Below are 16,335 nucleotides of genomic sequence, written 5' to 3' on the forward strand. Positions count from 1 at the left end.
GTCCTTAGATTGTTGCCCCACTTCAGCAAATCTTTTTCTTGAGTTTAATGTTTGTACTGCTATATATGGCAGTCAGGAATATTTCATCTACATCTCTGTGACCTGTAGGTGAGGTGAAATGGGATTGCACTTTTATAGTTTGTTTGTTGTTTAACGCCCCTTTCAGGAATATTCCTGCTATATGAAGGCGGTCTGTAAATAATTGAGCCTGGACCAGACAATTCAGTGATTGACATCATGAGCATTGATCCACGCAGTTGGGATACGATGACATGCATCAACCAAGTCAGTGAACCTGACCACCTGATCCTGTTAGTCGCCTCTTATGACAAGCATAGTCGCTTTTTACGGCAAACATGGGTTACTGAAGACTTGTTCTAACCGTGATCTTCATGGGTTGCACTCTTATAGCGATGGTGTGTGTTGGTGTGTGTGGTGGTGGTGGTGGTGGTGTGTGTGGTGGTGGTGGTGGTGGTGGTGTGTTTTGGTGTGTGTGGTGGTGGTGGTGGTGGTGTGTGTGGTGGTGGTGGTGGTGTCTGTGGTGGTGGTGGTGGTGGTGGTGGTGGTGGTGTGTGTGTATGTATGTGGAGGTGTTGGGGATGGGGGGTGGATGTGTGTGTGTGTGTGGTGGTGGTGGTGGTGGTGTCGGTGGTGGTGGTGGTGGTGTGTGTGGTGGTGGTGGTGGTGGTGGTGTGTGTGTATGTGGAGGTGGTGGGGATGGGGGTGGTGGATGTGTGTGTATTCTTGTACTAACGAAGGTTTAATAGTGCTTGCCCACTGAGATACCATGCCACTGTAAAAGATGGTCACCTCATTCTGACACAGCATACCGCCAACCAGTCAATGTTTTATCCCCATAATGCATAGCCAGGCAGGGAAACAACAATGATCTTTTAACATGTTTTGTTCTGATGAGACCGGAGATCAAACCACCACCCTATCCACTAGACCACTCTATCCACTAGACCGCTTTAGCCACTAGACCGCTCTATCCACTAGACCGCTCTAGCCACTAGACCGCTCTATCCACTAGACTGCTCTATCCACTAGACCACTCTAGCCACTAGACCGCTCTATCCACTAGACTGCTCTAGCCACTATACTGCTCTAGCCACTAGACCACTCTATCCACTAGACTGCTCTAGCCACTAGACCGCTCTAGCCACTAGACCGCTCTATCCACTAGACTGCTCTAGCCACTAGACCGCTCTAGCCACTAGACCACTCTATCCACTAGACCACTCTATCCACTAGACCACTCTATCCACTAGACCACAGAGGTCACTGTGGCCAGGGAATCACCAAGTCATGGACAGTCAATTCAGCAGGATCAGTGTCGATGGGTACTATATCACGCAATCACTGCATGCGTTCAATTTCAAAGGTAAACCCATGTTGACCAAGACGTAACCCAAGTTAACCTTGGTTGACCAATGTTAGCTCATGTCAACTTATTTCCGTCATACTTTGGTCGACCAGAGTTGCCCTACCTAGTGAACCCTTGGGTGCAGGACTCTGGTTAGCGGCCTCCAAGGGACATCTTCATTAAAGCAAAATCATTTCACTTGTTGATTCAATCATGAATATAAGCATTACAATTAACATACCTTGGTATTGAGATTATAGACTTCGTCTGATATGTGTCAGGGAAATTGAACCCTAGACTGTTGACATAAATACTTAAGAATCAATCATGCTACTTGATGATTTTGCAGCTCTGATGTCCTACGTGTTTTTTGTAACTTTATTGTCATTTCACATGTATTAAACAGAAAGGCAGCTTTGTCAAGAAATGAAACACATTTTAACCTCTCATTGTTGTGTGTTATAGCAATACACATGGCTGCAGCATTTCTCCTTCTCCTTATATCGTATTTAAGGTTGCATTTTATGAGTATTATTTTGGGTACTGCCCTTAGCATCTCCCCGAGGCAATGGAGTTAACTGACTGTAAAAGTCCAGCTTCCACCCTTGCTGAACTAGGCTGGAATTTCTGAGCTCGATCGTAGCACCACCAATGGCTATTATGAGTTATGTCCCTTCTATGTCCCTCCTATTGACCAATCAGATTCCGCCTCTCTTATCACCTGCATTTGCTTCAAACAAAATGGCGGCACCCACGGTTTCAGTGGTGAACAAAAACAACACAAAAAGTTTACAAACTTTGCCTGGCGAATCAGCATACCAATAGGACAAAACCCTGCTACCGAAGGGCTCACTGGTGATCGAGTGAGTTGAGTTAAATTTAGTTAACATAGTGTGTGAATTATTAAAATCCAACAGAGGTCTGCGATTCCACAGTACAAATAACTATTACAGCAGAACGCAAAAATCATCTTCAGATACTACAGAGAAACACACACCAAGACTGTCCATATTTAGGCCAACGCATAATTATGCTCAAGGAAATAAATATGAATAAATAATTCTGTAGTTAAACCTATGTTCTCAAATTCAGAAATTTATTTTGGAGTGGACTTCCTTAAATTATTAACTTACTCCCTTTGAAAGTTAATACGTGGCGATGCACTACATGAGACAAAATCTTAATGTGCATTTAACAGTTCGTGCAAGTTCAAGGTTTGGATACCGTGAAGTTACTTCCCGTTCAAAGTTAAAATTCAAGTTTTATATTTACTCAGTTACAAAAAATTAAAAGTTTCTGATTTTTTCAGCAAAGGGCATCCCCTATTTAGGTAAGAAAGCATAAGCCCTGGACTTAATTCTTGATAACATATCTTAAATGAGGAAGCGCTATTTTCCATAATTAGGCCCAGGGCTTAAATACGGGAAGTCCCAGTAAGTTTGCACTGCTAGTACTCTCAACAAAATACACAACCTATAAATCCATCCCCATTCATAGCAAGACATTTACAATGTTATAAACCTGGTACAACATTGCTGGCTTATTTTTTTTAATTGCCTCTCACAATCTCCTGAGATCTTTTTTTTCAAAAAGTCCTAAAAATAAATATAGGTCAGTGGCCATCATGACCATCCAAGTCTAATTATTATGATACTCGTGTAATTTCCATGTTGAAGACCCGGATGTCCTGTCAAGCCCCCACTCTTTACCTCGATGTAGAGGGATCAAAGCAGGATCTGACTAACAGTAATTAGTCTCCCTACCTCCCTTCTGCATGACAAGACACATGGGGAATAGCTTACCCAGGTCAACATCCCACTACATGTATAAGCACTGTTTGTGTTCTTCCTTCTCCTCGGAGCTGAGCTGGTGTAATTCAGGGCATATGCAAGGGGTAGAGAGCTGTTAAATTTAATGTTCAGGCTGTTGAAATTAATTATGGTGTTACAAATTTGTGAGCTTTTTTGGTTTGTGTGCGGTGTTTTGTTATTGACTGAATAGTGGGATTTTGTTTGTTGTTTAACGCCGTACTCGGCAATATTCCAGCTATATGACAGCAGTAAATAACCAAGTCTGGACCAGGCAAACCAGTGACTGACATCATGAGCATCGATCTACGCAATTGGGATAAATTGTCATGCATCAACCATGTCAGCGAGACTAACCACCCGATCCCGTTAGTCTACACTTATGGCAAGTATGGGTTGCTGAAGACCTATTCTACCCCGATGTTCATAGGTGCTGAATAGTGGCAGGTAATATGAAGGGTAGGATAGTGTAGACGGTAAGGTAATGGTGTCTGGAGATATTATCAGGAAGGGACATCAGTAGGAAGGGGCAGATGATGGGAGGGACATCAGTAGGAAGGGGCAGATGATGGGAGGGACATCAGTAGGGAGGGGCAGATGATGGGAGGGGACATCAGTAGGGAGGGGCAGATGATGGGAGGGACATCAGTAGGGAGGGGCAGATGATGGGAGGGACATCAGTAGGGAGGGGCAGATGATGGGAGGGACATCAGTAGGGAGGGGCAGATGATGGGAGAGGCAGATATGATGGGAGGGGACATCAGTAGGGAGGGGCAGATGATGGGAGGGACATCAGTAGGGAGGGGCAGATGATGGGAGGGGACATCAGTAGGGAGGGGCAGATGATGGGAGGGGACATCAGAAGGGAGGGGCAGATGATGGGAGGACAGATGATGGGAGGGGCAGATGATGGGAGGGGCAGATATGATGGGAGGGGACATCAGTAGGGAGGGGCAGATGATGGGAGGGACATCAGTAGGGAGGGGCAGATGATGGGAGGGACATCAGTAGGGAGGGGCAGATGATGGGAGGGACATCAGTAGGGAGTGGCAGATGATGGGAGGGGCAGATGATGGGAGGGGACATCAGAAGGGAGGGGCAGATGATGGGAGGACAAATCATGGGAGGGGCAGATGATGGGAGGGGCAGATGATGTGAGGACAGATGATTGGAGGGGCAGATGATGGGAGGGACATCAGTAGGGAGGGGCAGATGATGGGAGGACAGATGATGGGAGGGGCAGATGATGGGAGGACAAATCATTGGAGGGGCAGATGATGGGAGGGGTAGATGATGGGAGGGACATCAGTAGGGAGGGGCAGATGATGGGAGGGGCATCAGTAGGGAGTGACAGATGATGGGAGGGCAGATGATGGGAGGGACATCAGTAGGGAGGGGCAGATGATGGGAGGGGCATCAGTAGGGAGTGACAGATGATGGGAGGGGCAGATGATGGGAGGGGACATCAGAAGGGAGGGGCAGATGATGAGAGGACAGATGATTGGAGGGGCAGATGATGGGAGGGACATCAGTAGGGAGGGGCAGATGATGGGAGGACAGATGATGGGAGGGGCAGATGATGGGAGGGGCAGATGATTGGCGGACATGATGTGAGGACAGATGATTGGAGGGGCAGATGATGGGAGGGACATCAGTAGGGAGGGGCAGATGATGGGAGGACAGATGATGGGAGGGGCAGATGATGGAAGGGGCAGATTATGGGAGGGCACATCAGAAGGGAGGGGCAGATGATGGGAGGACAAATCATGGGAGGGGCAGATGATTGGCGGACAGATGATGTGAGGACTGATGATTGGAGGGGCAGATGATGGGAGGGACATCAGTAGGGAGGGGCAGATGATGGGAGGACAGATGATGGGAGGACAGATGATTGGAGGGGCAGATGATGGGAGGGACATCAGTAGGGAGGGGCAGATGATGGGAGGACAGATGATGGGAGGGGCAGATGATGGGAGGACACATCAGTAGGGAGGGGCAGATGATGGGAGGACACATCAGTAGGGAGGGGCAGATGATGGGAGGACACATCAGTAGGGAGGGGCAGATGATGGGAGGACACATCAGAAGGGAGGGGCAGATGATGGGAGGACAAATCATGGGAGGGGCAGATGATGGGAGGACACATCAGTAGGGAGGGGCAGATGATGGGAGGACACATCAGTAGGAAGGGGCAGATGATGGGAGGACACATCAGAAGGGAGGGGCAGATGATGGGAGGACACATCAGAAGGGAGGGGCAGATGATGGGAGGACACATCAGAAGGGAGGGGCAGATGATGGGAGGACACATCAGAAGGGAGGGGCAGATGATGGGAGGACACATCAGAAGGGAGGGGCAGATGATGGGAGGGACATCAGTAGGGAGGGGCAGATGATGGGAGGACACATCAGAAGGGAGGGGCAGATGATGGGAGGACACATCAGAAGGGAGGGGCAGATGATGGGAGGACACATCAGTAGGGAGGGGCAGATGATGGGAGGACACATCAGAAGGGAGGGGCAGATGATGGGAGGACACATCAGTAGGGAGGGGCAGATGATGGGAGGACACATCAGTAGGGAGGGGCAGATGATGAGAGGACAAATCATGGGAGGGGCAGATGATGGGAGGACACATCAGAAGGGAGGGGCAGATGATGGGAGGACACATCAGTAGGGAGGGGCAGATGATGGGAGGACACATCAGAAGGGAGGGGCAGATGATGGGAGGACACATCAGAAGGGAGGGGCAGATGATGAGAGGACAAATCATGGGAGGGGCAGATGATGGGAGGACACATCAGTAGGGAGGGGCAGATGATGGGAGGACACATCAGAAGGGAGGGGCAGATGATGAGAGGACAAATCATGGGAGGGGCAGATGATGGGAGGGGAAGATGAGGTGAGGACAGATGATTGGAGGGGCAGATGATGGGAGGGTCATCAGTAGGGAGGGGCAGATGATGGGAGGACAGATGATGGGAGGGGCAGATGATTGGAGGGGCAGATGATGGGAGGACAGATGATGAGAGGGGCAGATGATGGGAGGGGACATCAGAAGGGAGGAGCAGATGATGGGAGGGGGCATCAGTAGGGAAGGGCAGATGATGGAGGGACATCAGTAGGAGGGGCAGATGATGAGAGGGACATCAGTAGGGAGGGGCAGATGATTGGAGGGACATCAGTAGGGAGGGGCAGATGATGGGAGGGGGCATCAGTAGGGAAGGGCAGATGATGGAGCGACATCAGTAGGAGGGGCAGATGATGGAGGGACATCAGTAGGAGGGGCAGATGATGAGAGGGACATCAGTAGGAGGGGCAGATGATGAGAGGGACATCAGTAGGGAGGGGCAGATGATGAGAGGGACATCAGTAGGGAGGGGCAGATGATTGGAGGGACATCAGTAGGGAGGGGCAGATGATGGGAGGGGGCATCAGTAGGGAGGGGCAGATGATGGAGGGACATCAGTAGGAGGGGCAGATGATGAGAGGGACATCAGTAGGGAGGGGCAGATGATTGGAGGGACATCAGTAGGGAGGGGCAGATGATGGGAGGGGACATCAGTAGGGAGGGGCAGATGATGGGAGGGGACATCAGTAGGGAAGGGCAGATGATGGAGGGGACATCAGTAGGGAGGGGCAGATGATGGGAGGGGACATCAGTAGGGAGGGGCAGATGATGGGAGGGGACATCAGTAGGGAGGGGCAGATGATGGGAGGGGACATCAGTAGGGAAGGGCAGGGGAGGGGCAGATGATGGGAGGGGGCATCAGTAGGAGGGGCAGATGATGGGAGGGGGCATCAGTAGGGAAGGGCAGGGGAGGGGCAGATGATGGAGGGAGATCAGTAGGGAGGGGCAGATGATGGGAGGGGGCATCAGTAGGGAGGGGCAGATGATGGAGGGACATCAGTAGGAGGGGCAGATGATGAGAGGGACATCAGTAGGGAGGGGCAGATGATTGGAGGGACATCAGTAGGGAGGGGCAGATGATGGGAGGGGGCATCAGTAGGGAGGGGCAGATGATGGAGGGACATCAGTAGGAGGGGCAGATGATGAGAGGGACATCAGTAGGGAGGGGCAGATGATTGGAGGGACATCAGTAGGGAGGGGCAGATGATGGGAGGGGACATCAGTAGGGAGGGGCAGATGATGGGAGGGGACATCAGTAGGGAAGGGCAGATGATGGAGGGGACATCAGTAGGGAGGGGCAGATGATGGGAGGGGACATCAGTAGGGAGGGGCAGATGATGGGAGGGGACATCAGTAGGGAGGGGCAGATGATGGGAGGGGACATCAGTAGGGAAGGGCAGGGGAGGGGCAGATGATGGGAGGGGGCATCAGTAGGAGGGGCAGATGATGGGAGGGGGCATCAGTAGGGAAGGGCAGGGGAGGGGCAGATGATGGAGGGAGATCAGTAGGGAGTGGCAGAAGATGGGAGGGGCATCAGTAGGAAGGGGCAGATGATAAGTAGCATCGGCTGTTTCAATCAGAGGGGTTTTATTGTGTTTTGATACCTCTGACTGACCAATCAAATTCAAGTAATTACCAAACTCAGGATAGAATAAAGGTTAAAAGGGGTCCTCATTATAAAAAAAAAGATGCAAAAAGATTTTGTTGGTCCCTAAACTGAAACACCACATGGGAGAAAGCTAAAGGCCCCCACACATCATTCAATTTGTCATTTAATGTTATGGCAATGAAGCGGTCACAAAATGTGTCCCATGATGAGATTCAAACCATGGACCTTCTGATCCTAAGTCAAGCACCTTGTCCACATGACCAAAGGCATTAAACCCCTCACCAGTGTGACAATGTAAGTATGTCATCTGTGGGATGACTCCCCGCCCTGCTACATACTCCCCCGTGAACAGAAGGCCTAGCCCGGGTCGGAGAGTAGGGTACTGAGACTTATGTTGCTCAAAATAAATATGAGCATGCTGCTCATGTTGGCAAACGATGCAGCGGCCATAAAAACTCCAAGTCACGTGATCACAGACCTTCTTATCTGAGGTCGGATGCATTGTTCCCCTGGCCCAGAGGATAACCTTGTAACCAGACTGACATGGTAAGGATGTCACCTTTGGGGTGACACCCTGCTCTGCCGCAGAAATACAGGATGTTGTATTGTATTTTACACACCTAACTATGTGTATGTATGGTTATATATACTTGAGACCAAACGATACGAAATCAGTTTACTGAAGCCATGCAGTATTTTCCTCATCCACATCACCGGACAAAATGTCCAACTCCACGATTGATAATACAGCACAAACATTTCATTCCAAGGCCATTCATGAGCCATTACACCATAGACAGTGGGACTAAACAACACAGGAATCATCACTGACTCGACCATGCCATGTACATGCAGCAATGCAGGTGTGGTGTAAGGGAGATAACTCTACATACCTTGTTGGAGTAAGCCAGGTCCATGGACTCGGTAGATAACTTGCACAGAGCATCAATCAGATGGTGGAGGGCCACGTCGTCCAGGTATCTGCAGGAGAATAATGACAATAATGACACATCAGAGATAATAATTTTCAGAGAGAAAAATAACATTTAAAATATTAATATTGTGAAGTCTTTGAATGGCATTTAGAAGTGATAGTGGTTGATTTGTTGTTTAACGCCGCACTCAGCAATATTCCAGCTATATGACGGCAGTCTGTAAATAATTGAGTCTGGACCAGACAATCCAGTGATTAATATCATGAGCATCGATCCACGCAATTAGGATCGATGACATGCATCAACCAAGTCAGCGAGCCTGACCACCTGATCCCGTTAGTCGCCTTTTATGACAAGCATAGTCGCCTTTTACGGCAAGTATGGGTTGCTGAAGACTTATTCTACCCCGGAATCTTCGCGGGTTGATACACAAAAGGAAGAGAATTTATGGATGTCAACTTCTTTATTATGAGGAAACAACGTTTCGGACTATATGCTTACTCCTTCATCAGGTGAAAGTAATAAGATAACAAAAGGTGGAAACTGACAACTAACAGATAATTGCCGGCGACAGGTGATTAGCAAAAGACAATGGAAGCCAACACTTTACAGTAATTAGCGATGATGGTTATGGACAACTGTTGGCTTCCCTTGTTAGTTTCCACCTTTTGTTATCTTATTACTTTTGTTGTCCTTACATGTACATATACAGGCTCTCTGCCTCATAGCATTCATTCACCTGATGAAGGAGTAAGCATATACTCCGAAACATGTTTCCTCATAATAAAGAAGTTGACATCCATAAATTCTCTTCCTTATTAATATTGTGATAAATACATAATAATCAAAAATCCATTGGTTCTTGAAAATATGATAAAGCTTATAGGGTTTTCAGGGGAATAGGAACAAAATGTCCCGTTGCGTCCATTGGGCACGCCAGAAACCTTTGATTGTGGGTTCGAATCCCGGTTCACCCCGATTATGTTTCTAGGTTTGTCAGCACCATACCCGTGCACCTGGGTTTCACCAAAGTGGTAAACGTCCGAGGCCTGCATCACTTCGGCCTTTCCGCCCACATTAAGCTGACATGCCGTGATATAACTGGAATACTGTTAAAAGCGGCGTTAAACCCAACTCACTCACTCACTCACTCACTCACTCACTCACGCATGGACATAGATTTCTGGAAAAGCATGTTTCACTTGTAATAACAAAGTGAATTGCCACTTACTGTGAACTTTCGAAGAGTCGTGACAACATGGCAGAGAGAACCGGCAGGTCGGCCATGACGGCAGTTGTTATGACGCTAGTGGAGGACTCGCTGATCTGCTGCCCCGCCTTCAGGCTGCCGTTAGACGATGGCTTCAGACCCAGGATCCACACCAGGTGCTGGGGACACAACAGAGGTCGGTTATGGTGAGAGATTTTTTATTCGTTTGTTTGTTGTTTAACTTCCAGCAGTATTCCAGCTATATGACTGCAGCCTGTGAATACTTGAGTTTGGACCAGACAATCCAGTGAAAGCTATTGTGAACAACATCCTACCCCCGGGGTGAGATAACACACAATCAAACAAGCCTCTAAGCCTGATCAACAGCACCTCTAATGACTAGTATGGGTAGCTGGGAACTGATTCTAACCCATGACACATTTACCACTGCAAATCTAACATTGCAAGACTCATTTTTGGTGAAATATTTTTGGGTGACAATATTGCAACTGCTAACAAACTCAGTATGGTGGTATTACTTGAAGTTACTTGATGTAAAGGAAATACAATACAGTATATCTCTGACATATAGGAGTATAGGTCATAAACAATAACAGAACAAACATGGCTGAATTAATTGAAATGAAGTGCATATGTTCAAAAGAAAGTTTGACACTGATAGTTCCAGATGAAATTATATATTGAAACATCTGTCTAACACCATCAGTTCCAAATGAAATGTCATACTTGACACCTCTGTCAAACTGTCAGTGCCTAATTAGTTTTTACATTTGAAACCTCCATCGAAATGTTAATATTTTAAACCTCCAGCTAATGCCGTCAATTCCAAATAAAATTTCCAGGCTCAAAATACTCCATAACACCCGAAATGCTATCTCCTGATTATTTGACTGTATTTCTTAACGTTTGTTTGTTGCTTAGTAGCAAACTCAGGAATATTCCAGCTATGTGACGGCAGTCTTTAAATAATCTAGTCTGGACCAGACAATCCAATGATTGACGTCATGAGCATCAATCCACGCAATTTGGATATGATGACATGCATCTACCAAGTCAGTGAGCCTGACCACCCGATCCCGTTAGTATTTCTTAACGATGGGGGGCTGTCAGGTAGCCTAGTGGTTAAAGCGTTCACTCCTCACGCCGAAGACCCGGGTTTGGTTACTGACATGGGGACAATGTGTGAAGCCCATTTCTTGTGTCCCCCGCCGTGATATTGCTGGAATATTGCTAAAAGCGGCGTAAAACCATACTCACTCACTCACTCACTCACTCACTCACTCACTGACTTAACGATGAGTGTTAGTGCCTCACCTGTAGAGTTGTCAGCACCAGGTGCCAGGCGGTGCCCAGGATCCCCCCATGACAGTGGGCCACACTCAGAAGAGCCCTCATACACTGGATGTTCTTCGCCGTCAGCTGGAACACAAACCACGGGTCAGTACATTCCAACAAGTCAATGAATGTTCAGAGCTCCAGATAAGCTGCGTATCTGCGTAAAATACGCATCAGAAATGCAGACATAGGCAGTAAAATAAAATCCAACAAGCGTTTCAAATACGCAACGAACATTACAGATACGCTACAAAAATAAAACTTGTGCATATCATCAAATATTGTGAAGTAACCCTGCGTATTCAATTAGCAAATCAGCAACTTATTTTGAAATTATAAACGGGCATTCCGTCAACCTTGCCAAACTCCACGATGACAGTTACATCATGATCATTTGCCATCACACTTTCTTGTGGAAGTATCGTGGTATTTTTTAGTCCTATAAAGCTTTCGAACCCACACGACACATAGGACTAGATGAATAGTGTTTTTAAATATTTAACTTAAATACCCACATGTGTAAAAACTAGTTGGTAACAGAAATTTGAATACCCAGATAGAATTACTGATACCAAATGATTTTAAAATGCATGGGTTAAACACCACAACACCAAAAGCTTATCTGGAGCTCTGATGTTGTTTAAAGTTTCAGGCTTGTAAACAAATCAAATACGGACCAGGCAGTGACTGAAAACGTGAGCAAAGATCATTGCAAGCGTACCATGTCCGTTCACTGTTTACTGTTTACCGCTGCACTTAGAAACATAGCAGCCATATGACCGTTTCCTGGAAATATTCAAGTCTGGATCAGACAAATCAGTGATTGATATTATGAGCATTGATCCATCTCATCGGGGTACCATGCTATCTACCAAGTCACTGAGTCTGACTACCTGATTTATTAACCTTGTCTGACCAGGTTGCCGGGGACCTATTCTAACCTGGATTCCCACACGCTACTTACCATGACCGGTCCCTGATGAGCCCCGACTGGGAGCGAGGCTGTGGGTAGGGGAGACCCGACAGCCACGACTTGACTCCTCTCAATGGCTTCCATCCCACCAACCTGAGCCTCCTGACTTGGAGTACGTCCAAATGTTAGTGCTGAAATAGATAACACATACTGTCATATTTTGTGCTCATATATGGGGGAGACATTGCCCAATCCATTTAGCAGTCCAAACAAGTTTGAGTTGAGGCCTTCAAAACCTACTTGTTTCATCCATCACTTACTTTTTATGTTGCAGTGTTGGCAATTATAGATGGACCTGAGTCTTTCTGGTTTGCTGCTGTATTAGGGATCTCTTAATATTCAACACTTTCTATCAGGGTTATGCCAAGGACCCCTTGATATTCATGCCTAATTCTGTCCATCCATCCATCCATCCACCCATCCACCCATCAAACCATCCATCCACCCATCCATTCATCTATCCATCCATCCAAAAACCCAATCAGCCACAGACCCACCAACCCACCCATCATCCATCCATCCATCCATCCATCCACCCACCCATCCATTCATCTATCCATCCATCCAAAAACCCAATCAGCCACAGACCCACCCACCCACCCACCCATCCATCGCTCACCCACCCACCCACCCACTCACTCACTCACTCACATAATGTCTTACTTCCATGCACGTCACTAAATACAATGCTGAAACCTTGTGAATTTGTTTGTTTGTTAATGCCACTCTCAGCAGTATTCCAGCTATATGATGACGGGCTGTAAAGAATCGAGTCTGGACCAGACAATTCAATCCCTGGATGACAATCACTAGATTGTCCGGTCAGGCTTGATTATTTACATACCATCTTACAACTGGAATATTGCAGAGGTAAGCATTAAACAACAAACAAACAAAAATGTTATTGGCGAGAAACTACAAATATCCTCTACGTATTATTTAAGAAATATATAAAATGTTATTTTTGCATTTGAAGTATTCATTTACCATGTGACTGTTTTTTGTATTAACTTCAACTGAAGGATTACATTGATTGAATTGTGTTCTAAGATAGTTTATTCATGAAACGATTATATAGGATTAGAAATACTAGTTTCATGAAAACAAATACATAAGATATAATAAAAAACCTTTATTAAACTAAATACATTGAATAAATACATATAGTGAGTGAAGGTAGGGTTAGACCAACCTCCGTTTTTTAAACGTTGGTTAATTTTTTTCATGAAAGAGGAAATCAGTCTTAATAAAGGTCTAAGGTTAAAATCTTTTGACTTATGATCACCTTGGTACTAAGGTTGTCTTATGGTATGGGGCTCTGACAATCCAGTGATTGATACTAAGAGATAAGAGATCTTATGCCCAGCATGTATTGCTTGGGACCTATTTTCATGTAAGTAGACTACTTTCACATTGAACGTGACAGTAAGGGCTTGTTAATAATAACAAACGGCAAAAATAAAAAGGATATATATTTATTTTTACACCATGAACCGTAAACAACTCGTATCATTGCAATGAGCGAGACAAGGCGAAGATCGTGAGATTGGCCGAACGCGCTCCCCTACGACTCCGCCTCGGTTAAACGGCTCATCGTCTATAACGCCCACCAATTATTTGGATCCCATTGGTAGCGTTGTAGCGAGGGACCACTGTATTAACATTGACTGTGCTCACCTTTAGGACTTGAAGCACCCGGGGCCTGTGAGTGTAGGATGGTGAGCGTGTAGTGGGGGGGCAGGGAAGCTTTACACAGCGCCGTGATGAACGCGTCTCTCGGGGTGTTCATGCCGAGGTGACCACACAGACTGGCGTACGCTTGCTGTGAGTTGAGGACTGCCTCTGTGGCGCTTTCATCAGTACTGGAAATGGAGGAAGAACAAATCTGATTATAACATGGCATGTCAGTTGATGTGGGAGGAAAGCTGATGTGATGAAGGTCTCAGATGTTTACCACCTTTCTGAAACCCACGAACATGGGTATGGTGCTGACAAACCTAGAGTTGAGTTGGGTTAAACGCCGCTTTTAACACTTTTCCAGTTTTATCGCGGCGTGTCAGCTTAATGTGGGAGGAAACCCCGAAGTGATGCAGGTCTCAGACGTTTACCACTTCGGTGAAACCCACAAGCACGGGTATGGTGCTGACAAACCTAGAAACATAATTGGGGCGAACCGGGATTCCAACCCTCAATCATAGGTGTCTGGCGTGCCAAAGGGACGCAACTCTGCACATCGAATCGCGGCGCCTTAGACTACTGGGCCACCCGTGCCCCCGACAAACCTAGAAACATAATCAAGGCGAAACAGGGTTCAAACCCACAGTAGGGTTCTGGCATGCCCAAGGGACGCTACTCTGCACAACCGATTGCGGCACATTAGACGTCGGGGTCCCTCGTGCCCCCATTTCCTTTTGGACATGAGAGCAAAGCTTATTATAAGAATATGACATCTTATATCAATAATTCCTGTGAGTGATTGAGTGAGCATGGTTTCAAGCCGCTTTTAGTATTATCTATACTAGTTATATCATGGCTGGACACCAGAAATGGGCTTGACACATATTGTATCGCTGTGGGGAATGAAACCAGGTCTTCTGAGTCACAAGCAAATACTTTAACCACAATGCTCTACCCCCCGCCTCTGCACACATTGTAGCCACAAATCCATAAAAACTCACAATAAGCTTCCTTCTCAACTGTAATAAATATTCATGATTGGAAAGCATATATTTAGTACATCATTCCTGATAAACTGTCAGCATTACTGATTGGCATACCTAGCATCAAGGAGGAGAGACAGTGCAGCCAGCATCCCACACCACGAGGAGTTGATCAGTTCCTCATGTAACACCCGCTCAGTCTCCGCTGTAACATAAACCATCAATTCTATATAACACTCTCTGCTGTAACATTAACCATCAATTCTATGTAACACTCTCTGCTGTAACATAAACCATTAATTCAATGTAACACACTCTCTGCTGTAACATAAACCATCAATTCTATGTAACACTCTCTGCTGTAACATAAACCATTTATTCAATGTAAAACACTATCTGTTGTGACATAAACCATCAATTCAATGTAACACCCTCTCTACTGTAACATAAGCCATTGATTTTCAATGTAACACCTCAGCTGTAACATAAACCATCAATTCCATGTAACACCCTCTCTGCTGTAACATAAACCAATAATTCCATGTTGCACCCTCTAAACTGTAACACAAGCCATAGTTTTTCAATGTAACACCTCAGCTGTAACATAAACCATCAATTCCATGTAACACCCTCTCTGCTGTAACATAAACCATCAATTCCATGTTGCACCCTCTAAACTGTAACACAAGCCATAGTTTTTCAATGTAACACCTCAGCTGTAACATAAACCATCAATTCAATGTAACACCCTCTCTGCTGTAACATAAGCCATTGATTTTCAATGTAACACTTCAGCTGTAACATAAACCATCAATACAATGTAACACCCTCTGATATGTAACATAAACCATCAATTCAACTAACACCTTCTCAGCTGTAACATAAACCATCAATTCCATGTTGCACCCTCTAAACTGTAACACAAGCCATAGTTTTTCAATGTAACACCTCAGCTGTAACATAAGCCATAGTTTTTCAATGTAACACCTCAGCTGTAACATAAACCATCAATTCTATGTAACACCCTCTCTGCTGTAACATAAGCCATAGTTTTTCAATGTAACACCTCAGCTGTAACATAAACCATCAATTCTATGTAACACCCTCTGCTATGTAACATAATCCATCAATTCAACGTAACACCCTCTTGGCCCTCCATCATCAAAATGGGTTGTACAAAGCTGTCATTGAACTATAATTTACTGAAGATAATTTAAATGTAATATACCAGACAGAGTACATGTCAGTAAATGACGATATTCCCCCATAGTTCCAACAATTCTGTTTCAGCAACCAAGTGAGTGAGTATGGTTTTACGCCGCTTTTAGCAATATTCCAGCAATATCACGGCGGGGGACACCAGAAATGGGCTTCACACATTGTACCCATGTCGGGAATCGAACCCGGGTCTTCTGCGTGACGAGCGAATTTTGTGATGAACTTAAGTCATATATTTAAAGGCAATAATGCAAAACACATTGCATTTTATCAGCATATTAATGCATAG

The 16,335-nt window shown here is 46.0% G+C and overlaps 1 protein-coding gene across 2 annotated transcripts in view; it reads right to left on the bottom strand.

The window, feature by feature from the left end:
• Positions 1 to 16,335, bottom strand: part of LOC124144877 (protein MON2 homolog) — a 77,067-nt gene that overhangs the window by 37,976 nt on the left and 22,756 nt on the right. For both annotated transcript variants that reach the window (XM_046514486.2, XM_046514485.2), the window contains exons 13-18: positions 14,946 to 15,033; positions 13,846 to 14,030; positions 12,160 to 12,299; positions 11,175 to 11,279; positions 9,861 to 10,018; positions 8,588 to 8,675 (exon numbers count right to left, since the gene is read on the bottom strand). In XM_046514486.2, coding sequence (XP_046370442.2) covers positions 8,588 to 8,675; positions 9,861 to 10,018; positions 11,175 to 11,279; positions 12,160 to 12,299; positions 13,846 to 14,030; positions 14,946 to 15,033 — 764 coding nt within the window. The remainder of the gene's footprint in view (positions 1 to 8,587; positions 8,676 to 9,860; positions 10,019 to 11,174; positions 11,280 to 12,159; positions 12,300 to 13,845; positions 14,031 to 14,945; positions 15,034 to 16,335) is intronic.

This window comes from Haliotis rufescens, unplaced genomic scaffold, assembly GCF_023055435.1.
Source record: "Haliotis rufescens isolate VD_foot unplaced genomic scaffold, xgHalRufe1.0.p SCAF_16, whole genome shotgun sequence".
Classification (NCBI taxonomy): domain Eukaryota; kingdom Metazoa; phylum Mollusca; class Gastropoda; order Lepetellida; family Haliotidae; genus Haliotis; species Haliotis rufescens.